At 34.8% G+C, this 17,345-nt stretch overlaps 1 protein-coding gene across 2 annotated transcripts in view; it reads left to right on the top strand.

Moving 5' to 3' along the window:
* The first annotated feature begins 914 nt into the window (after positions 1-914).
* The window catches only part of pyd3 (beta-ureidopropionase pyd3), a 61,567-nt gene continuing 45,136 nt past the window's right edge, over positions 915-17,345 (top strand). For both annotated transcript variants that reach the window (XM_089099401.1, XM_089099400.1), the window contains exons 1-7: positions 915-1,127; positions 5,469-5,573; positions 7,427-7,581; positions 8,872-8,966; positions 10,557-10,763; positions 13,318-13,442; positions 14,334-14,526. In XM_089099401.1, the coding sequence (XP_088955527.1) occupies positions 1,030-1,127; positions 5,469-5,573; positions 7,427-7,581; positions 8,872-8,966; positions 10,557-10,763; positions 13,318-13,442; positions 14,334-14,526 (978 nt within the window). In that variant the 5' untranslated portion in view covers positions 915-1,029. The remainder of the gene's footprint in view (positions 1,128-5,468; positions 5,574-7,426; positions 7,582-8,871; positions 8,967-10,556; positions 10,764-13,317; positions 13,443-14,333; positions 14,527-17,345) is intronic.

The raw sequence follows: 17,345 nt of genomic DNA, 5'->3' as shown, positions 1-17,345 counted from the left end.
GCTTTTTCTCACTTAGGTTGGGCTTAGGTTACAGTTAGTGTATGACAGGTTAGGTTAGGTTAGACAGTTAGGTTAGGTTGGTTAGTTAGGCCAGGGCTCTACGGCTGAGGCAGCGTACGTAGGCTAACCTAGCCTAACCTAACTTAACCTAACCTAAAAAAATATTATGCGTCCTGTGGCCCGCAATGATAAACAATCCTAGGATCTGTATACATAATACTTCGATATATGGGGTCTAATGGTAACAGGGAAGCTATATTATGGAAACCTTAAGAGAGATGGGTAAGGCACATGGGTACTTATGTATTATACCGCCAAAACTCAAGGGCTTCATTTAAGTAGAACCTAAGTAGAAACGGTTTCTTTCGTTAGTTTCTTTCAGCTTAGCGTGAGACAAGACAAAGACAATTGACAGAATAGATGGGAAATATATAATTTGTGCTTTATATTTGCACATTAGGGGGGTGGGGGTAAAGTATTTGGACAGCGTGAAGTTAGAAAACAATTCTTACTTCATAATATGTAGAATAATTGTACGTAACACATTTTGCATGCAGACCCGCTATACTTTACCCCCCCCCCCTAATTTGCAAATATATAGCCAAGTTCATTTCTAAAGTATTATATTTTCATCGTATTTTATGATATTTCGTTAGGATTGAGCGTCAGAGAAGCAGGTTCTACTTAAATGAAGCACTTGAGTGTTGGCGGTATAATACATAAGTACCGGCACATGTTCCAAAGTTTCTTTCTCGTATAAAGAATGCTGGTTGGGACTACGTTTCTTCCTTAAAAGAAAAGTTTTTGTGTAAATCGCCCTTTTTCTGTTGGTTTAACTGCAATTATTTCAATATTTCCAGATTGCTTTAAGGAATGGGCAATTTGCCTAAACGCCTCACTTTTTTTTCAGCGCGCAATGCAGAGGCATGCAAGTCAATACGTCTGGTTTCGTAAGCTGTATATAAACTTTTCAATCTATACTAGAAGAAACGTGTTTTTTCCTTTAAACTAAATTTGTGGTGCTTGAAGATGGACGAATTGCATAATGTTGATGATGTATTAAAGAAGTACATACCCAAGGAAGAGTTAAAAGAGGTGAATCGGATTATTTATGGCAGAGAATATGAGTAAGTTGTACTGTTTTGTTTCTTTTGTATTACGGTATCGAGGTCATTAACAAGTATGGTTCATATCAATAGGTTGTTTTGTGTTTCCTTGTATGCTGTTTGAGTTTTATTAAATAATCTGCCACTAATGTCAGCTTGAAAAACAGTCGTAGATTTTCCGAGGCTAGCAGAGTTATTTGATTGTTAATCAGCTTTGGGTAAAATCCTAGATGAGGGGCTTCGTCTACCTTGGAAAGTCCTAGGCTAATTGAGTTAGGTGAATGCAACTCTCAATTATGGATGTAAAGCCTCAATGTTTCCCTGGAAAGGTATCTTTGAAGTACCTCTCTTCCCCCTCGAACGGAAACTGACCTTTGTGTTGTAAAATTGTAACCTTGATAAATAAATGTACTTCTCAAATAAGGAACAAAGAAAGTTTTTTGAGCCTCATATCTTTGCTCAGTCCTGATTTACAAGGTTTCAGAGATTTGTAGGCTAAGTCTATTTGGTACTTGTGCATTATGCGAGCACCGCGAAGAAGTCAAGTTTGGTTAATGCCAATGAAATAAAATAAAATAAAATAGGATGGATATATAATAGTTTAGAAACAAATTTGGGCTAAATATGTGCACATTAGGGGGCGGGGGCATAAAGCGTAGCATATTTTAAATATGTAACCTAACCTAGGTACCTTTTTCCCCCCTAAACCCCCCAAAAAATCGTTTATATATTGTAACTCATTCAGAAACCACGGCTTTGCAATCATTTATCTATAGCAGTCTCTTGCAAATAGCCCGTTTGACTGGTTTCCTTGATACAGTCTATAACGGTGGGCCCGCATAATGCACCAGTACCGTCTATTTCTTGAATTTTGGACGGTATTTTGGAAAGATCCTTGATAGCAGCCTACCTCTAGAAATCCAGCTAAAACAATAAAAATTGCATTTTGAAAAGCTAGAGACAATGGAAAAAAGAATGAAAATCCAAATAAATGTAAAACTTTTCTGTTAAATCCAGATTGGAATAGACTAATCGTTTATACAATATTTTAAGCCCTAGAAATAGGGAAGAGGTAGAAATAGCCTAGTTGCTTGATAACTCCTTTCTGGGGTATAGTTTAAACCCTTAGTTCATTCCTGAAAGTTTCATTTATGTAACGCAGCTACCTTCTTAGATAGCTAGAAGCCCCTCAACTAGAACTTCACCCAGCTTTTAGCATATTCAATCGATTTCAGGGTTGTCATCACCCCATCACCTCCTCCCTCTCTGCAGATGTACCTGTTGTATGTTTGTTGGCTATGATTGTTTATCTAATTTCTCTTCATTTTGTGTTTTATTTATTTTTTAATGGTATTTTCTGGTAGGAGGTTTTGTCAATCCTGGAGGCATAGCTATTTTCCTTTTGGACCATTTTGAACAAAATGGCTATCTTATAATTTATATCGTATGCATTTGGGGGAAAAGACATGGGAGGGGCCGGTTGCCCTCTGGTCTGTATGACTCTTATAAAGGGCGCTAGAACATCTGATTGTCAATAGAATGAGCTCCCTCTGAAGTTTATATGACCACCTCTTCCATATGAATTGCCTCTTGGGAAAAAATTAATAACAAAACATAGAAGTCGCATGGCTCTTACTATAGGCAACGCTATAGCGTTGCCTCGGATTACTCATTTATGCCGCGTTTTGACAATATTGTAAGCAAAAGTTACTTACTCAATCCAGAATTCAGCAAGTGTGTGCAGGATGGGCGATTAGGATCGCCAACTCCAACTTGCGTATACAGCCTTGGCCAGGCCTATCCTCGAGTGTTTCTGTCCCGTTTTGGGTACCCAAACTCAGAACACTGCTTATTTGTCAGCAGAAAAAAAATGTTTAAAGACGTTCTACTAAAATAATAGTGAAACCCAGCTACCGCAACTACGTAAGTGCTCTCGAGCTCTTGAACTTGCCCTCTTGGTTCGGTGGCAGACGTGATCTAATAATGAAGTTCGAAAAGTGATATTAGATTACAAGAAACAACGATTCATTCTCCCACCTTCCACGCCAATCAGCAGACTTACTAGTCATCAACCTATCAGATACAAATGATGGAGTAAATCTATGGAACCTGGGAAGATTGCTGGGTAGCTGGAGAAAAGTGAAAGATGCACTGGAAAGAATATGAAGCTTTTCAGCATTCAATAACTGTCTAGTTGCTGAACAATTTGTTTCCTGGATTATATTTATGGCTTCATTGTAAGTGTTAGAGAGCGGTTTAAGAAAAGAAGGAAAATTAGACACCCATATAACTGGGCAATAAGAAACATGCAATTGAATAAAACTGCAAAAGATGATTCTCAGGATTGGCCAAGGAAAAACATGTTTGGGCTTCCTTGGAATACCAGGGTTTCTCCATACCTTCATTTTAATCAAATCAATATGGTGCTTAAAATATAAATTTTCATCATGAAAAATGCCTAAAAAACGAACATAGCATCTATTCACGAAAATGTCGAGACAAAATGTATTTTTCAAACTCTGGGGAGGGGGCAATTTCTTTAATTATTTCAATGAAAAAGCAAAAAAGCGGGCATTTTTCAATGAAAATGCCCAAAAAATTCGAAATTTAGGGAGACAGGTTAAAATCTAGAGAGGGGCGCAAATGCCCCCCCCCCCAATTGGCACCACTACCAATAGAGCTCTTGGACAGATAAATATCAGAGAGTTGAGTATAAACCTGATAAACTCGAAAAAAAATAAAAAACTAGATTTGGAAACATTTAGGGCAAGAAAGTTAGCATCAAACCAAAGTAAAACTCTCTCAAACAGGTACACTAACTTTGTAGGCTTACGAGTCTCCGTTCTCCCAAAAGTAACAAGGGTGATATAATCAGCAAAAGCCACAAGAGAGTCCAAAGATGGTTAACTATGGATATGGGGGCGAAAAAGTGTAAGATAACATAGACGACAATAATATAAAGGATTTTGATTTCTAACTCCGCAAATTATGTCATCCAAATAAATTAAAAACGATACTGGCGCTGGAATTGGTTCTTGGGGTACACCATGGTCAACTTTTGAGAATTAACGGAAAAGTGGATCAATAGCTATTATTCTATCGCACGTTTAAGTCTTAAACCAAAGAAATGAACTGCCTCCTATACCAAAATGAGAAAGTCTAGATACAAGAATACATTGGGTTAACGAATCACAGGCTTTACGAACATCCAAGAATAAAACAATAGGAACCAAAAAGAAGTTAAGTTCAGAATGAAGATAGTTCATCAGAAACACGCATGCTCAATTGAATGATTTGTACGAAAACCAACTTGAAAATCATGAAAAAAAAATATTCTAAAAAAATTTTCTAAATACAGACAACAGAGATATTGGCCGATAGTTAGCTGGAGCATTTCATGGTCCATCTTTAAATAGCATGATAAATCGAATGCGCTTGAGAGTATTGGGGAAAATACCATGCTTAAAGGAGATGTTAATAAATTCAGAGAAATAATAGTAGGAAGTGTGAACATAATTTCTTCAGTAGGAATGTTGTCAGGACAATATGACAAGAAATCCTTTAATCGCATAACCATTCTATTAATTGATAGATCAAACGCTGGTTCCAAAAACATTGTCTTAATACAAGGTGGCTCAAGATAATACTTGCAATCGGATTGCAACGGAGGAAAATTATCAACAGAAGCTGTCCTTTTACTAATACTCGCAAGATATGAAGTAAATGCTTCTTTAACATTTAGTTCATCCTCGATATGTTTACCATCGAGAACCAGACATGAAGGAACTGAAAGGAGGGCCTAGAGACAGTGTTTATCACCAGTCAATTTTTTCAAATCTTTATCTCAATGTGAAAAACAATTAAAATAGTACTGGGACATGGCTTTTTGGCACGCAGAATGATAGATATGCTTGTAGATTTTGAATCGCTGAAATGCGAATATCTTTAATTGAGGGGCTAGCAGACTTATCAGCCAACCATAGATCCTTCGATATTTTTTCTCCTCTGATTTTTAAGAAGGCCATGGGTTTTCCAAGGATGTTGAGGAAACTTAGATCTACAACTGCTAAAGCTGCATTTCCAGTCATTTTATAGAAAACATATGATTATATATGATAAAATTATGTTTGGCTAAATTAATATATTAAGTTCAGATAGCAAAAATAGGCTCCCAAAAATTTCATGCTAATATGGATGGCATTTTCTTCTTATGGTTTTACTTGTAATCTTTAATCGCAATACAGTTTTCTACAGTAGTCTCCCACTATTACAGGCCAAAGAGCCTTTGTGGGGGTCTAAAGTTCTGTATTTTTTTCTGTGTTTCTTTTAAATAAATTGATTGATTGATTATTAATTTTTTAGAGACTTGCAATTTTGTCAGGAAGCTGTTGCTGCTGCCGAGTTAAAAAAATTTGAACTGAAAGGATACAAAATTTCGTGTCCATCCGAAAATCTGAGAAAACCAAGGTGAGTTTCTGATTTATTTATCCTAATTTTCATGTGCTCATTGCTCTTAATCAGTGTTTTTTTTTTTTTTTTTTTTTTTTTGTATTTTTAATCCAAGTCCCATATCTTTTTAAAACTCCAAATTTTAGACTAGATAACACTTTACGGATAAGAAACCAACACAATCTAAAAAGAAAAAAGGCTAAATTCGCGTTTCAGGTCGAATAATGCTAAAATCAAAACATGAAAATAGGCATAACGTGAGTCAAAAATAAACAATTAAACAGTTTTAAGAATAAAATAAACAATTAAAACACTATATATAACAAGAAAAAAAAATGCAAAAAAAAACACTCGCGAGTAAAACAGAAAAAACTAGAAAACAACAAACGCAACAGTAAATGAAATCAAAACGAAAAAAATAAAAAAATGACGAAGGAACCAAGTTTATTTCAGTACAGATGTCAAGACTTGTTAAGGTTGTCCGTGACAGAGGGGGTGTCATGCCCTCGGGATCTCTCAGTAGCATCATGGACCGTTGAGTAAATTGCAACGGCTGAGGAGGCTAAGTAGGGGAAAGGGGGTCTAACGAGGTAGAGAAAATTAAGGAAAATATCCGCAGTAAGGGTATTTGGAATGGTTAACCTAGAAAAACGTAAGCAGCCTACTTTCTTTCATGGTGGTAATTCATGTTGGTTTAAGGGGGAAGCCATACTAGTCGAATAGTGAACGGACTGGACTTCCAATCCTGTGTCCGTAAAGGCTGGGGCTCGAGCCCTGGTCTCGCTGATCATTTGGTTTCAAACGGGGGTTAGCGGTATAATTCTGTAAGCTCAGCCAGAGTTGACCCAGCTCCAGATGGGGGTGCATGGAGAAATCTGGGGAAAAACAGGGGAAGAGTCGGATAATTTGCACCCAACCACGCACTGGACTCCCGGCTGAAGGCATAGAAACAGGAGATCAGTACCTGCGCTTCGTGGGTCATTGGTCAGGTTACGAAGAAAGAAAGTTTTTTTTTTTAAAAGAAGAAATTATCCTAAGAAGATGCTTCTGGACTGACTCAATTTTGTTGCTAAGTTCGCTGGAATATGCGGACCGGACAGGGATATTTTAAAAACAGCCTGATAGTGTCTTTTTATTTACTCAGGCAAGTCTGTAATTTCCGGAGCATACAATAGGGAAAATGTGGAAATTTAGGTGTAGCAAAAGATCCTCAAGAGGTCCTAGTTGATCGGACAACCAAGATCAAAAAATTCCACATTTTCTATAAAACCTGTCTGTTAACAATGACAATTTACAGAATTTTCGACCATTATCCCTAGTGGTGGTGGTAGGGGTGATGTTGACCTCGAAGATGTACTTATTAGACCTTTTGACATTTTTGAAAAAAATGTCCATCTCAAAATTTTGATCCGTTACCATGAGGTGGGGTATTAAGATTGGGCATGGAAAGGGGTTGGCAGCCCTTCAATCACTTTCATCCCGTGAAATGGGAATAGGAATTTCAACTTCCGATCGAATGAGCCCTCTCCCAAGCTTCTACAGCCTGGCATTTCATTGGAAGGGGCTGGGGTGAAAGTAAATAAGAATTCTCAAATTGCAGGTATATGACTCTTTACTAAGGCAGCGCCATTGTATCGTCTCAGAAAGCTCAGACCAGATCCGCTTTAGTTGTGCCACAATCCTCGTGGATAGATCCCATCTAGGCTACTATTTATTTATTTTAGACGAGGTACATGCTGTTAACTACAACTCGACGTGGGCAATTTTCGATGTTTCAGTTGCCGAAACCATCTGTGCTGAAACCAATCCCATCTATGGTCTAGCTTGTCAATGTTCATTATTTAGGTGTAAATCTTTGTTTTATTTCACAGGGTTGTTAAAGTTGGCTTGATTCAAAACAAAATTGTCCTTGAAACAACTGAACCAATTCAATGTCAAATTCAAGCTTTACATCAGCGTATTGAGGGGATTGCAAATGTTGCTGGACAATGTGATGTCAATGTACTATGCATGCAAGAAGCATGGAGTAAGCTATTTATCTATTTGATTAAAATAAGCACGAGTCCAAAGGTTTGTCCCTAAATAACATGTAATTTCAGTTTGATTTAGTAGCTTGCCATTTACTTGAATAAATAAAAAGCAGAGTCACATACACTTAGTATAATATGTTTTTTACCGGAATGGATGATTATATTATATCTGATAGAAGGCGAAGATCGCCAAAAGGGTGTGGAAATTTGCCAGTGTCGATACTTCAACTACATCCTTATATAACCTGTTCTATGTCACACTGTAAGTGAAGGAGCTTTCAGACATTTTTGCTAGACCTTCCAAGGCAAAGTTTTAACGAAAAGTGTCATCTGATTAGTAAATGTTAAATTGACATAAGGTGCTGCAGCTGATATTATCGAGACCTTTGATAATTTCAATGGTATATGTGGTCTCTTCTAAACTATAGAAATGTACAATTATAGAAGAGTTTTTTTCTGGTAGAATCTAAAGAATATTTTAAAAAATGGGCAGGGGGCCTTGATCAAAAAGTAGCTTTTAGTGCAGTGTGTGCAGCACTACCAGTAGGAAGGTAAGCTCTTTGTGTAAATAAGTAACTCGTACCTTCTTAATTCCAATATTTGACTATTGAAAACAACGTATGCTTGTCTACGATCCAAATGAGGAAAGCTCTAACCTATAACTATAGGCCAACACCTATAGCCTAAAACCGTCAGCGGAATCTTGGTATTGGGGTTACTCCAAGTATTTAATACCATGACATGATATAAATTAATGAATGTGGACAAATTTCTCATTTAGGTGTAGCAAAACTCCAGTGACAGCCCTCTTCTTATTTTCTCTGTAACTTCTCTATGTTATAAGTTTTAGTGTCATTTGATACTTACAAATGAGTTTTGTTTTGTTTGTTTATTTTTAATTTCAATATGTATGAATGGTACATGACAAAAAAAAAATTTTACCAGGAAATTGCTGGAGTAAATAATTTTAATAGTGTCAATGATGTATGGGACGCTATTTAAAGCTGAATTTAAGAGACTGGAGAACTTTGTGGGATAATTGGGGTTCTTGTTTAATTCAGTATTTCAATTGACCAATAAAACATGCAAAGGTTCAAAACAAACACATTAAAAAATGTAAAAAACTAAAGCATAAAAATGTGACAAAGGCGTGGTTTTGTTTTTATTCTTTGGGGTAGGTTTATTTCTTTCAAATCATCTTGTGTGTGTAGGTTTGATAATACATTACTATTTTAACAAGGCTTATTGTATATTAACATGTTATGACGATTTCGTTTTGATTCCAGCTATGCCCTTTGCCTTTTGTACAAGAGAAAAAGTTCCATGGTGTGAATTTGCAGAATCTGCTGAAGACGGACCAACAACAAAGTTCCTTCAACAGGTATGCTAGGCATTAAATTATTTCATTTTTTATTCATTGCTTTTTAAGATAATTTTAAGAAAGAAATATCAGCGCCCAATATTTACTGAAGTCTTGATTCAATACGTTTATCATAGAAAAAATATGATCTTCAATTAACAAAAAAAAAGAAAGAAATTGCATCGACTTGGTTTTAAAATGTCTACTTTGTATTGCATTATTAATAGAAACGTGTTTTGAAGTGTATTTTCTGAATTACTGATATTCATGTTTGTGATTATATACGTTAGGTATTAGCGATATGTTGCTTGACTTTAATTTAGTAAGCCCAAGTTTGGTCTATGATTCTCAAGGATTTAAAACATCTCTTACAAAAAAAAAAAAAAAAAAAAAAAAAAAATCGAGTCTAATGTCTTTACATCTTCAGGAGTATCTTAACATCTTGATTCTCTTTCCATACCTTATCAGACCTCTCTGAATATGACTACATCAGTACACTTTCTGCATCACGATCAATATTGCTGACGCTTATTTTTACTGGGGCACCAGAAACTCGTATATGGCTCTGCTTGAACCATAGTCTTCCAAGAGCTCTTCAGCTACTTCAATGCTTTTTGACGTGACAACTATATAAATCTTCAAGTATGTACTTTACCCTCTTTCCGAGGAAATTTACAGTATGATTCCTGTCAAATTTGAGACGACGAGAGTAACTCCTTGTAACCTTTCTTATACCGAATACCTTCACCATGCACCGTGTAAGAGAATTCTTGAAAATAAACAATTATCTTTTTTCTTTTCTCTTTCTTTTGTTACACAGTTGAATCGTGCCTCTTTGATCCAAAATTTTTCTTCTCTGAAATTTAATTTTTTCCTATCAGTGCCAAGTTCTCAGGCATGAATGCAAGGCGCTTGGGCAAGCAACCGAGCAATTATTCCTTCCGTATCAATAAGACAACTGGTAAAAACTTCGATGATAATCTCATCAAGCTCCTGACTCTTCTGTTATGAGGAAACGGACGTTTAATGATGGCCATAAAAGCTGAAAACTAAGTACTTAACTCCTTGATGCTCCTAATACCCCATTTTTGCAATAGACAAGATTATTTTCCCAGTTTGATTGGCAAAAGATAACTGCCGAGTTCTAGTATTTATCAAACATTTTCATGTGGTGTTCAGCTGCCCTGTCGAACAATCCCCCAGCGGAAGTAATCCCCAGAATCTTGAGATTCTTTTAAGAAGTGTTTCAGTTTTTTGTATGGTAGTAAAAAGATAATTTCCAAGACTAAATGCATTTCATCGTTGATGCTCACGCTGCGAATGTTGTTCCATGACGAAACAATTTAAGTGCACTACTAATTTCCCTGTCACAAATACTGCATTTGTTGTTTTATTTGTGAAGTTGTAATGAAGGAGTTGTTTTTGTAAAGACAGGATTCTCAACATAGCTAAGGCGGGAAACGGAGCGAAAATTATTGATATGAAAAAAGATGGTCGGATTTTTTTTTTTTTTTACAAATGGTTTTAAATATGGCAACAAGGCTGTTACAAATAATACCTTCGTTTTTTTCTGTAGTTCTTTTTTATTCGCCTCTATTTCTATGTTATTAGGTAGCAGCACGTCACAATATGGTAATTATATCACCAATTCTGGAAAGAGACGAAGTACATGGTGACACAATATGGAATACGGCAGTGGTAATTTCAAATACTGGCAATGTGATCGGCAAAACAAGGAAAAATCATATTCCAAGAGTGGGTGACTTCAATGAATCCACCTATTACATGGAGAGCTCACTTGGACATCCTGTTTTTGAGGTTAAAATCTCTTATTTTGACTGATTTCACATTATAAGAGAAATAGGTTATGTAATTGATTAGTTTTTAAAACTGTATATCAGAATTCCGAAAAAATTTCCCACCAGAGAATTGATCAAAAGAGCAATGTAAGATTCTACTTTTTCATCCATCTTTATTTTATGGGTTAACCATTGATTTTTCATAGAAATTTCTTATGCTTTTGAAAAGAAGGAAAATCTCTGTGGAACAGAATTGGAAGGTGATTCTCAAGACGTGAGAAAAAGCAAAAAACAACTTTCTATAGCACAAAATAAAATGTAAAATAACATAAAAAGGGTATTAAGTTTAATAGTTGAATAAAAATCTGAAAAAAGGAAAACTGTTTTGTTTATAAACCCTGCATCAAAGAGGTACTTTAATACGGACGTCCCCTAACATGATTGCCCAGCACTTATGAAAACCATCCAAAAACCGGCACACTATCCACAGAATAGCTGAGTGCAAATAGGTCTTAATTAGTAAGTGCAAATCTCGAAAAAAAATAGAATAACATCCCTTAAAACTAAAATTGAAGCTCATTATAAATGAAATACTAATAAGCCAAAATAAAACAGATAATGACTGTATTTTAGTACTGGTATAAATGACCATCAGGCGGTTTTTTAAGTCAAATCCCCTTTTCTAACTTTTTTATTATGATAAGTGAAATAGGTCATTAGCCTTATTCAGGGTTACATAATTCACTAGGATGTACTAAATATTTTCGTAAATTTGATTTGTTGACAACCTGCAATAAATACAAGGGGAACAATCAGGTTACTGGGATACCATAAACAGGTAAATAAGAGCAAGTGACACAAAAGATTCAATAAAATCTAGAGTATAAGTTTAGACGAGGAGCTGAAGAACATTATATTTATTTATTTAAAAATAAGGTTTATTTTGGAAGCGAACTTTAGGCATGAATTTCCACTTTGGAAACTCTAGCGATTATTTTTTGTCTCTTAGGACAGTAAAGAAAAAAAATTATTGGAGAAGCCAAACAGACTAGCATTTTGTCATTTTTTGGGCCTTCGGCCCTCGTAAATGGCATTCTTAGATATGATTGTGTGACGTCAGACGCTGGAGACCTGAAGCTATTCTCTTCCAAGCGAGGTTTTGTTCATCTCATTGTACATTATGCTCTATTAATAATTAAAAGAACGCAAAACCTGCCATCACCACGTAAATTTGAACTCTCCGCAGCGTACACTACTTTTTGAGGATTTAGGAAAAGAATTATCTCTTTAACGTCTTTAACTCCTCCCCCCCCCTTTAAGTTGCTAAATCTACCAGCAACTCAAAAGACGAATCCACATTGTAATGCGTAAAATCGACAGGCATATCTGACATTTTTCTGAAAATTAGCTATTATACTTCCAAGTGTCTTCTGGTTCATCTTTATCTATTTTTAGGGAAATATTTGCTTCATAAAATGTAATGGTAACTAGCCGTGATTAAGAAATATATATGTCACTTCCCATATCTCGAAGAACTCTAGGCGTATTTTGGGCAATGTATTTCAAAATGAAGCCAACAATAAATAATATAATGAAGCTGACAACAGATAATAGACCAAGCCATACAGCGCTAAACATGCTCAAACTTACTGCGGAGACAGAAACAGAAACTTAGGAGCCTGCAACCTTCAAGTGCCCACTTATAACTGTTGAAGTCTCTGCTGTTTTGAGTAACTAGCTAAATATTTCAAAGTTTTGGATTGCTAATGAAGTCATTAAGCTCAAAATGGAAATTTTTACTTTAAGGAAATGAGTACAGGAGCCTGAAAACTTTTTTTTGTCCCCCCCCCCCCTTATTTGAGATAAATAGACCAGAAATATCTTTGTTCAGTGGATCATCACTCGACCCATTTGAAGCGGGGTATGCTGAATTTTTTCCAACAAGATGGCCGTGGTTGTATTTAAAAGGGGCTGGTGCTTATTGTTTAAGGCGTCTTTTTCTAATATCTGAGTATGTTTTATCCTTTTTCTCTATTTTGTCGCTTTTGAGCGCTTGTAAGTTGTTCACGCGTGTATGTAATTAATGAAAATTTATTTTTATTCCCAAATGAGTAAATGTTTAGCAATGTTACTTTTTTTATATCTATCGCGAGCAATCCCCCTCCCTGTTCAAGACCACAAAAATATTGGAAGTGCGTGTTTATTTTTGAAAAAAAGATATGCTTTTTTTCTGGTTAAAAGACAATTGCTAACACTTAAAAAAAGAGAGTAGGTAGTACTGTAGTGTAAATTTTTTCATTAACCAAAACTTAATTGAAAAAAAAAACTCTCAGAGGAGTTATTTTTCTTAGATCGTTTTAAAAAGTATTTTAGAAAGTCTTCTTTTCTCTAAATTGTTTGCAATGTTCTAGCTTCCGCTGTCCTTTGAAATTCCTTGCCATATTTGATGGTATATCTCCTTCGAATTCTGTTTTTAACGGTCCAACCAAATGTTCACGTGTTTTCTTTTAGGATATTATTTTTGTTTTTATCATCCCTTAATTCAGTATTTTAGTCATATCTTTTTCTTTCAGACCGTCTTTGGAAAAATTGCTGTCAATATTTGTTATGGTCGCCATCATCCTCAGAATTGGATGGCTTATGGTATCAATGGAGCTGAAATTGTTTTTAATCCGTCTGCAACGGTTGGTGGATTAAGGTAAGAAGGTAAAATAAGAGTCGTCATTGATGCACGCAGGCTAAAACTTTCGGGAAAGAGGATTATAGGATATTTTATGTGAGGGACGGATGGGTGTAAAGCACAAAAGAAAGAATTTTTTTACCCAGCATCTTTCAGACTTTCCAAAGGGTCCTTTAAACTAATCTCGAGAACGGAGAATCCTGTTCCCACCAGTGTGCAGGAATGGTGGTTGTAGCCTAAAACAAAACATGTCTAATTTTCATCGGCGGAAAACCAATGTTAAACTCTTTTCTTTTTTTCATGAATATGAATAATGAAATGCCAATATAGAAGTCATTATATGAAATTTAGCGATTCGTCACTAATGTAAATATAAAACTTAATTCGATTTTTTTTTCTTCTTCTTCTTCTAACTATGTTACTGGTTCCTATGAGTCCTCTGGTGGGTTTTCGGTCATCGGCTGTATTTGCAAAGGTGTATCTACATGCGTCTAGCTTGCTTCTATGCGCACTTCTAGCTTAAAGACCCCTTGACATGAGTTAGTACAGTCTATAGTAATAAGAAAATCTGTTGTTAAGCTACGCAATGCAATTTTCCTTTTTTTTCTAATTTAGATCATGATTGAAAAGTAATTCTGCAAGCTACTTCATAACTTTACTATTTTTTCTAAAATTCTGAAGATAAGAGTTTGTCGTATATCGTTTAACCTCGATATTCTGTCAAACGTTTATATGTCTAGACAAGTCTTGGTTTCTGGAGTTTGATTTGGTCATTCTTTTTTTCTGCTTTTATTCTCTCGTTTTTCTTTCTTTTATTTTATTTCTTTGTTTCCTCTTCTTCCTCTTTCCAGATCAAGCTCATTTTACAATGTCAGATTACTAATTTGTTTCTAATTTTATTGGCTTTAGTGAGCCTCTTTGGGCCATCGAAGCAAGGAATGCTGCCATAGCGAATAGCTACTACACATGTGCCATTAATCGTGTTGGCACGGAAGTATTTCCAAACGAATTCACATCAGGCGATGGGAAACCGCCTCACAAAGACTTTGGTCATTTTTATGGTTCAAGTTATATTGCAGCTCCAGATGGCTCCCGAACCCCTGTAAGTGTACATACTTAGATTTACACGGAATAAACCTGACAATTATTATTGGAAACTGTGTAGGAACTAAGAGCCACTAGAACCCCCAGAAATGTAATATTACCGAGATAAACCAGAAAACTTAAAGCAAACGTAATTATTTTTGAATATGGAAATATTTAAAATTTATGAGTTTTTGTTACTCTGAGAGCCGGAATATGAAGCCAAATTAAAGGTTAAACAAGTTCTCTTCTTTTTTTTCTTTTTTTTCCTTTTTTTTCTCTCTTGTAAGCGTGGGATTCCAGTAACGAATTTCTGGTATTTTTTCAGACCTTTTGGTGACCGAGTAAACTAAAAGACTCAGTACAACCAAGTAACATTGTTTATAAGGTGGAAAAAAAGAAAAATTAAAGGTTAATCAAGTTTTCTTCTTTTTTTTCTTTGTTTTTCTTTTTTGTTTTATTCTCTTGTAAGCTTGGGATTCCAGCAACGAATTCCTGGTATTTTATCAGACCTTTTGGTGACCGAGTAAACTAAAAGACTCAGTACAACCAAGTAACATTGTTTATAAGGTGGAAAAAATAAAAATTAAAGGTCAAACAAGTTTTCTTCTTTTTTTTCTTTTTTGTTTTCTTCTCTTGTAAGCTTGGGATTCCAGCAACGAAATCCTGGTATTTTGTCAGACCTTTTGGTGACCGAGTAAACTAAAAGACTCAGTACAACCAAGTAACATTGTTTATAAGGTGGAAAAAAAGAAGAATTAAAGGTTAAACAAGTTTTCTTCTTTTTTTCTTTGTTTTTCTTTTCTGTTTTCTTCTCTTGTAAGCTTGGGATTCCAGCAACGAAGTCCTGGTATTTTGTCAGACCTTTTGGTGACCGAGTAAACTAAAAGACTCAGTACAACCAAGTAAAATTGTTTATAAGGTTGAAAAAAATAAAAATTAAAGGTTAAACAAGTTTTCTTTTTTTTTCTTTTTTTTTTTCTTGTGTTTTTATTTTGGGTTTCCAGCAACGAAGTCCTGGTATTTTTTCATACCTTTTGGTGACCGAGTAAACTATAAGACTCAGTACAACCAAGTAACATTGTTTATAAGGTGGAAAAAAAGAAAAATTAAAGATTAAACAAGTTTTCTTCTCTTTTTTTCTTTTTTTTCTTCTCTTGTAAGCTTGGGATTCCAACAACGAAGTCCTGGTATTTTGTCAGACCTTTTGGTGACCGAGTACACTAAAAGACTCAGTACAACCAAGTAACATTGTTTATAAGGTGGAAAAAAAGAAAAATTAAAGGTTAAACAAGTTTTCTTCTTTTTTTTTTCTTTTTTGTTTTCTTCTCTTGTAAGCTTGGAATTCCAGCAACGAATTTCTGGTATTTTGTCAGACCTTTTGGTGACCGAGTAAACTAAAAGACTCAGTACAACCAAGTAACATTGTTTATAAGGTGGAAAAAAAGAAAAATTAAAGGTTAAACAAGTTTTCTTCTTTTTTTCTTTGTTTTTCTTTTTTGTTTTCTTCTATTGTAAGCTTGGGATTCCAGCAACGAATTTCTGGTATTTTGTCAGACCTTTTGGTGACCAAGTAAACTAAAAGACTCAGTACAACCAAGTAACATTTTTTATAAGGTGGAAAAAAAGAAAAATTAAAGATTAAACAAGTTTTATTCTTTTTTTTATTTTTTTTTCTTTTTTTGTTTTCTTCTATTGTAAGCTTGTGATTCCAGCAAAGAATTTCTGGTATTTTGTCAGACCTTTTGGTGACCAAGTAAACTAAAAGACTCAGTACAACCAAGTAACATTGTTTATAAGGTGGAAAAAAAGAAAAATTAAAGGTTAAACAAGTTTTCTTCTTTTTTTCTTTGTTTTTTCTTTTTTGTTTTCTTCTCTTGTAAGCTTGGGATTCCAGCAACGAATTTTTGGTATTTTGTCAGACCTTTTGGTGACCAAGTAAACTAAAAGACTCAGTACAACCAAGTAACATTGTTTATAAGGTGGAAAAAAAGAAAAATTAAAGGTTAAACAAGTTTTCTTCTTTTTTTTCTTTTTTTTTATTTTGTTGTTTTATTCTCTTGTAAGCTTGAGATTCCAGCAACGAATTTCTGGTATTTTTTCAGACCTTTTGGTGACCAAGTAAACTAAAAGACTCAGTACAACCAAGTAACATTGTTTATAAGGTGGAAAAAAAGAAAAATTAAAGGTTAAACAAGTTTTCTTCTTTTTTTTTCTTTGTTTTTCTTTTTTGTTTTCTTCTCTTGTAAGCTTGGGATTCCAGCAACGAATTTCTGGTATTTTATCAGACCTTTTGGTGACCGAGTAAACTAAAAGACTCAGTACAACCAAGTAACATTGTTTATAAGGTGGAAAAAAAGAAAAATTAAAGGTTAAACAAGTTTTCTTCTTTTTTTATTTGTTTTTTCTTTTTTGTTTTCTTCTCTTGTAAGCTTGGGATTCCAGCAACGAATTTCTGGTATTTTGTCAGACCTTTTGGTGACCAAGTAAACTAAAAGACTCAGTACAACCAAGTAACATTGTTTATAAGGTGGAAAAAAAGAAAAATTAAAGGTTAAACAAGTTTTCTTCTTTTTTTTTCTTTGTTTTTCTTTTGTTGTTTTCTTCTCTTGTAAGCTTGGGATTCCAGCAATGAAGTCCTGGTATTTTTTCAGACCTTTTGGTGACCGAGTAAACTAAAAGACTCAGTACAACCAAGTAACATTGTTTATAAGGCGGAAAAAAGAAAAATTAAAGGTTAAACAAGTTTTCTTCTTTTTTTCTTTGTTTTTCTTTTTTGTTTTCTTCTATTGTAAGCTTGGGATTCCGGCAGCGAAGTCCTGGTATTTTGTCAGACCT

The sequence above is a fragment of the Artemia sp. Qi Xiang Cuo genome, chromosome 13 (genome assembly GCF_049724085.1).
Source record: "Artemia sp. Qi Xiang Cuo chromosome 13, ASM4972408v1, whole genome shotgun sequence".
Lineage (NCBI taxonomy): Eukaryota > Metazoa > Arthropoda > Branchiopoda > Anostraca > Artemiidae > Artemia > Artemia sp. Qi Xiang Cuo.
The sequence above is the reverse complement of the archived record's forward strand: the minus strand, read 5'-3'. Positions and strand labels throughout refer to the sequence as shown.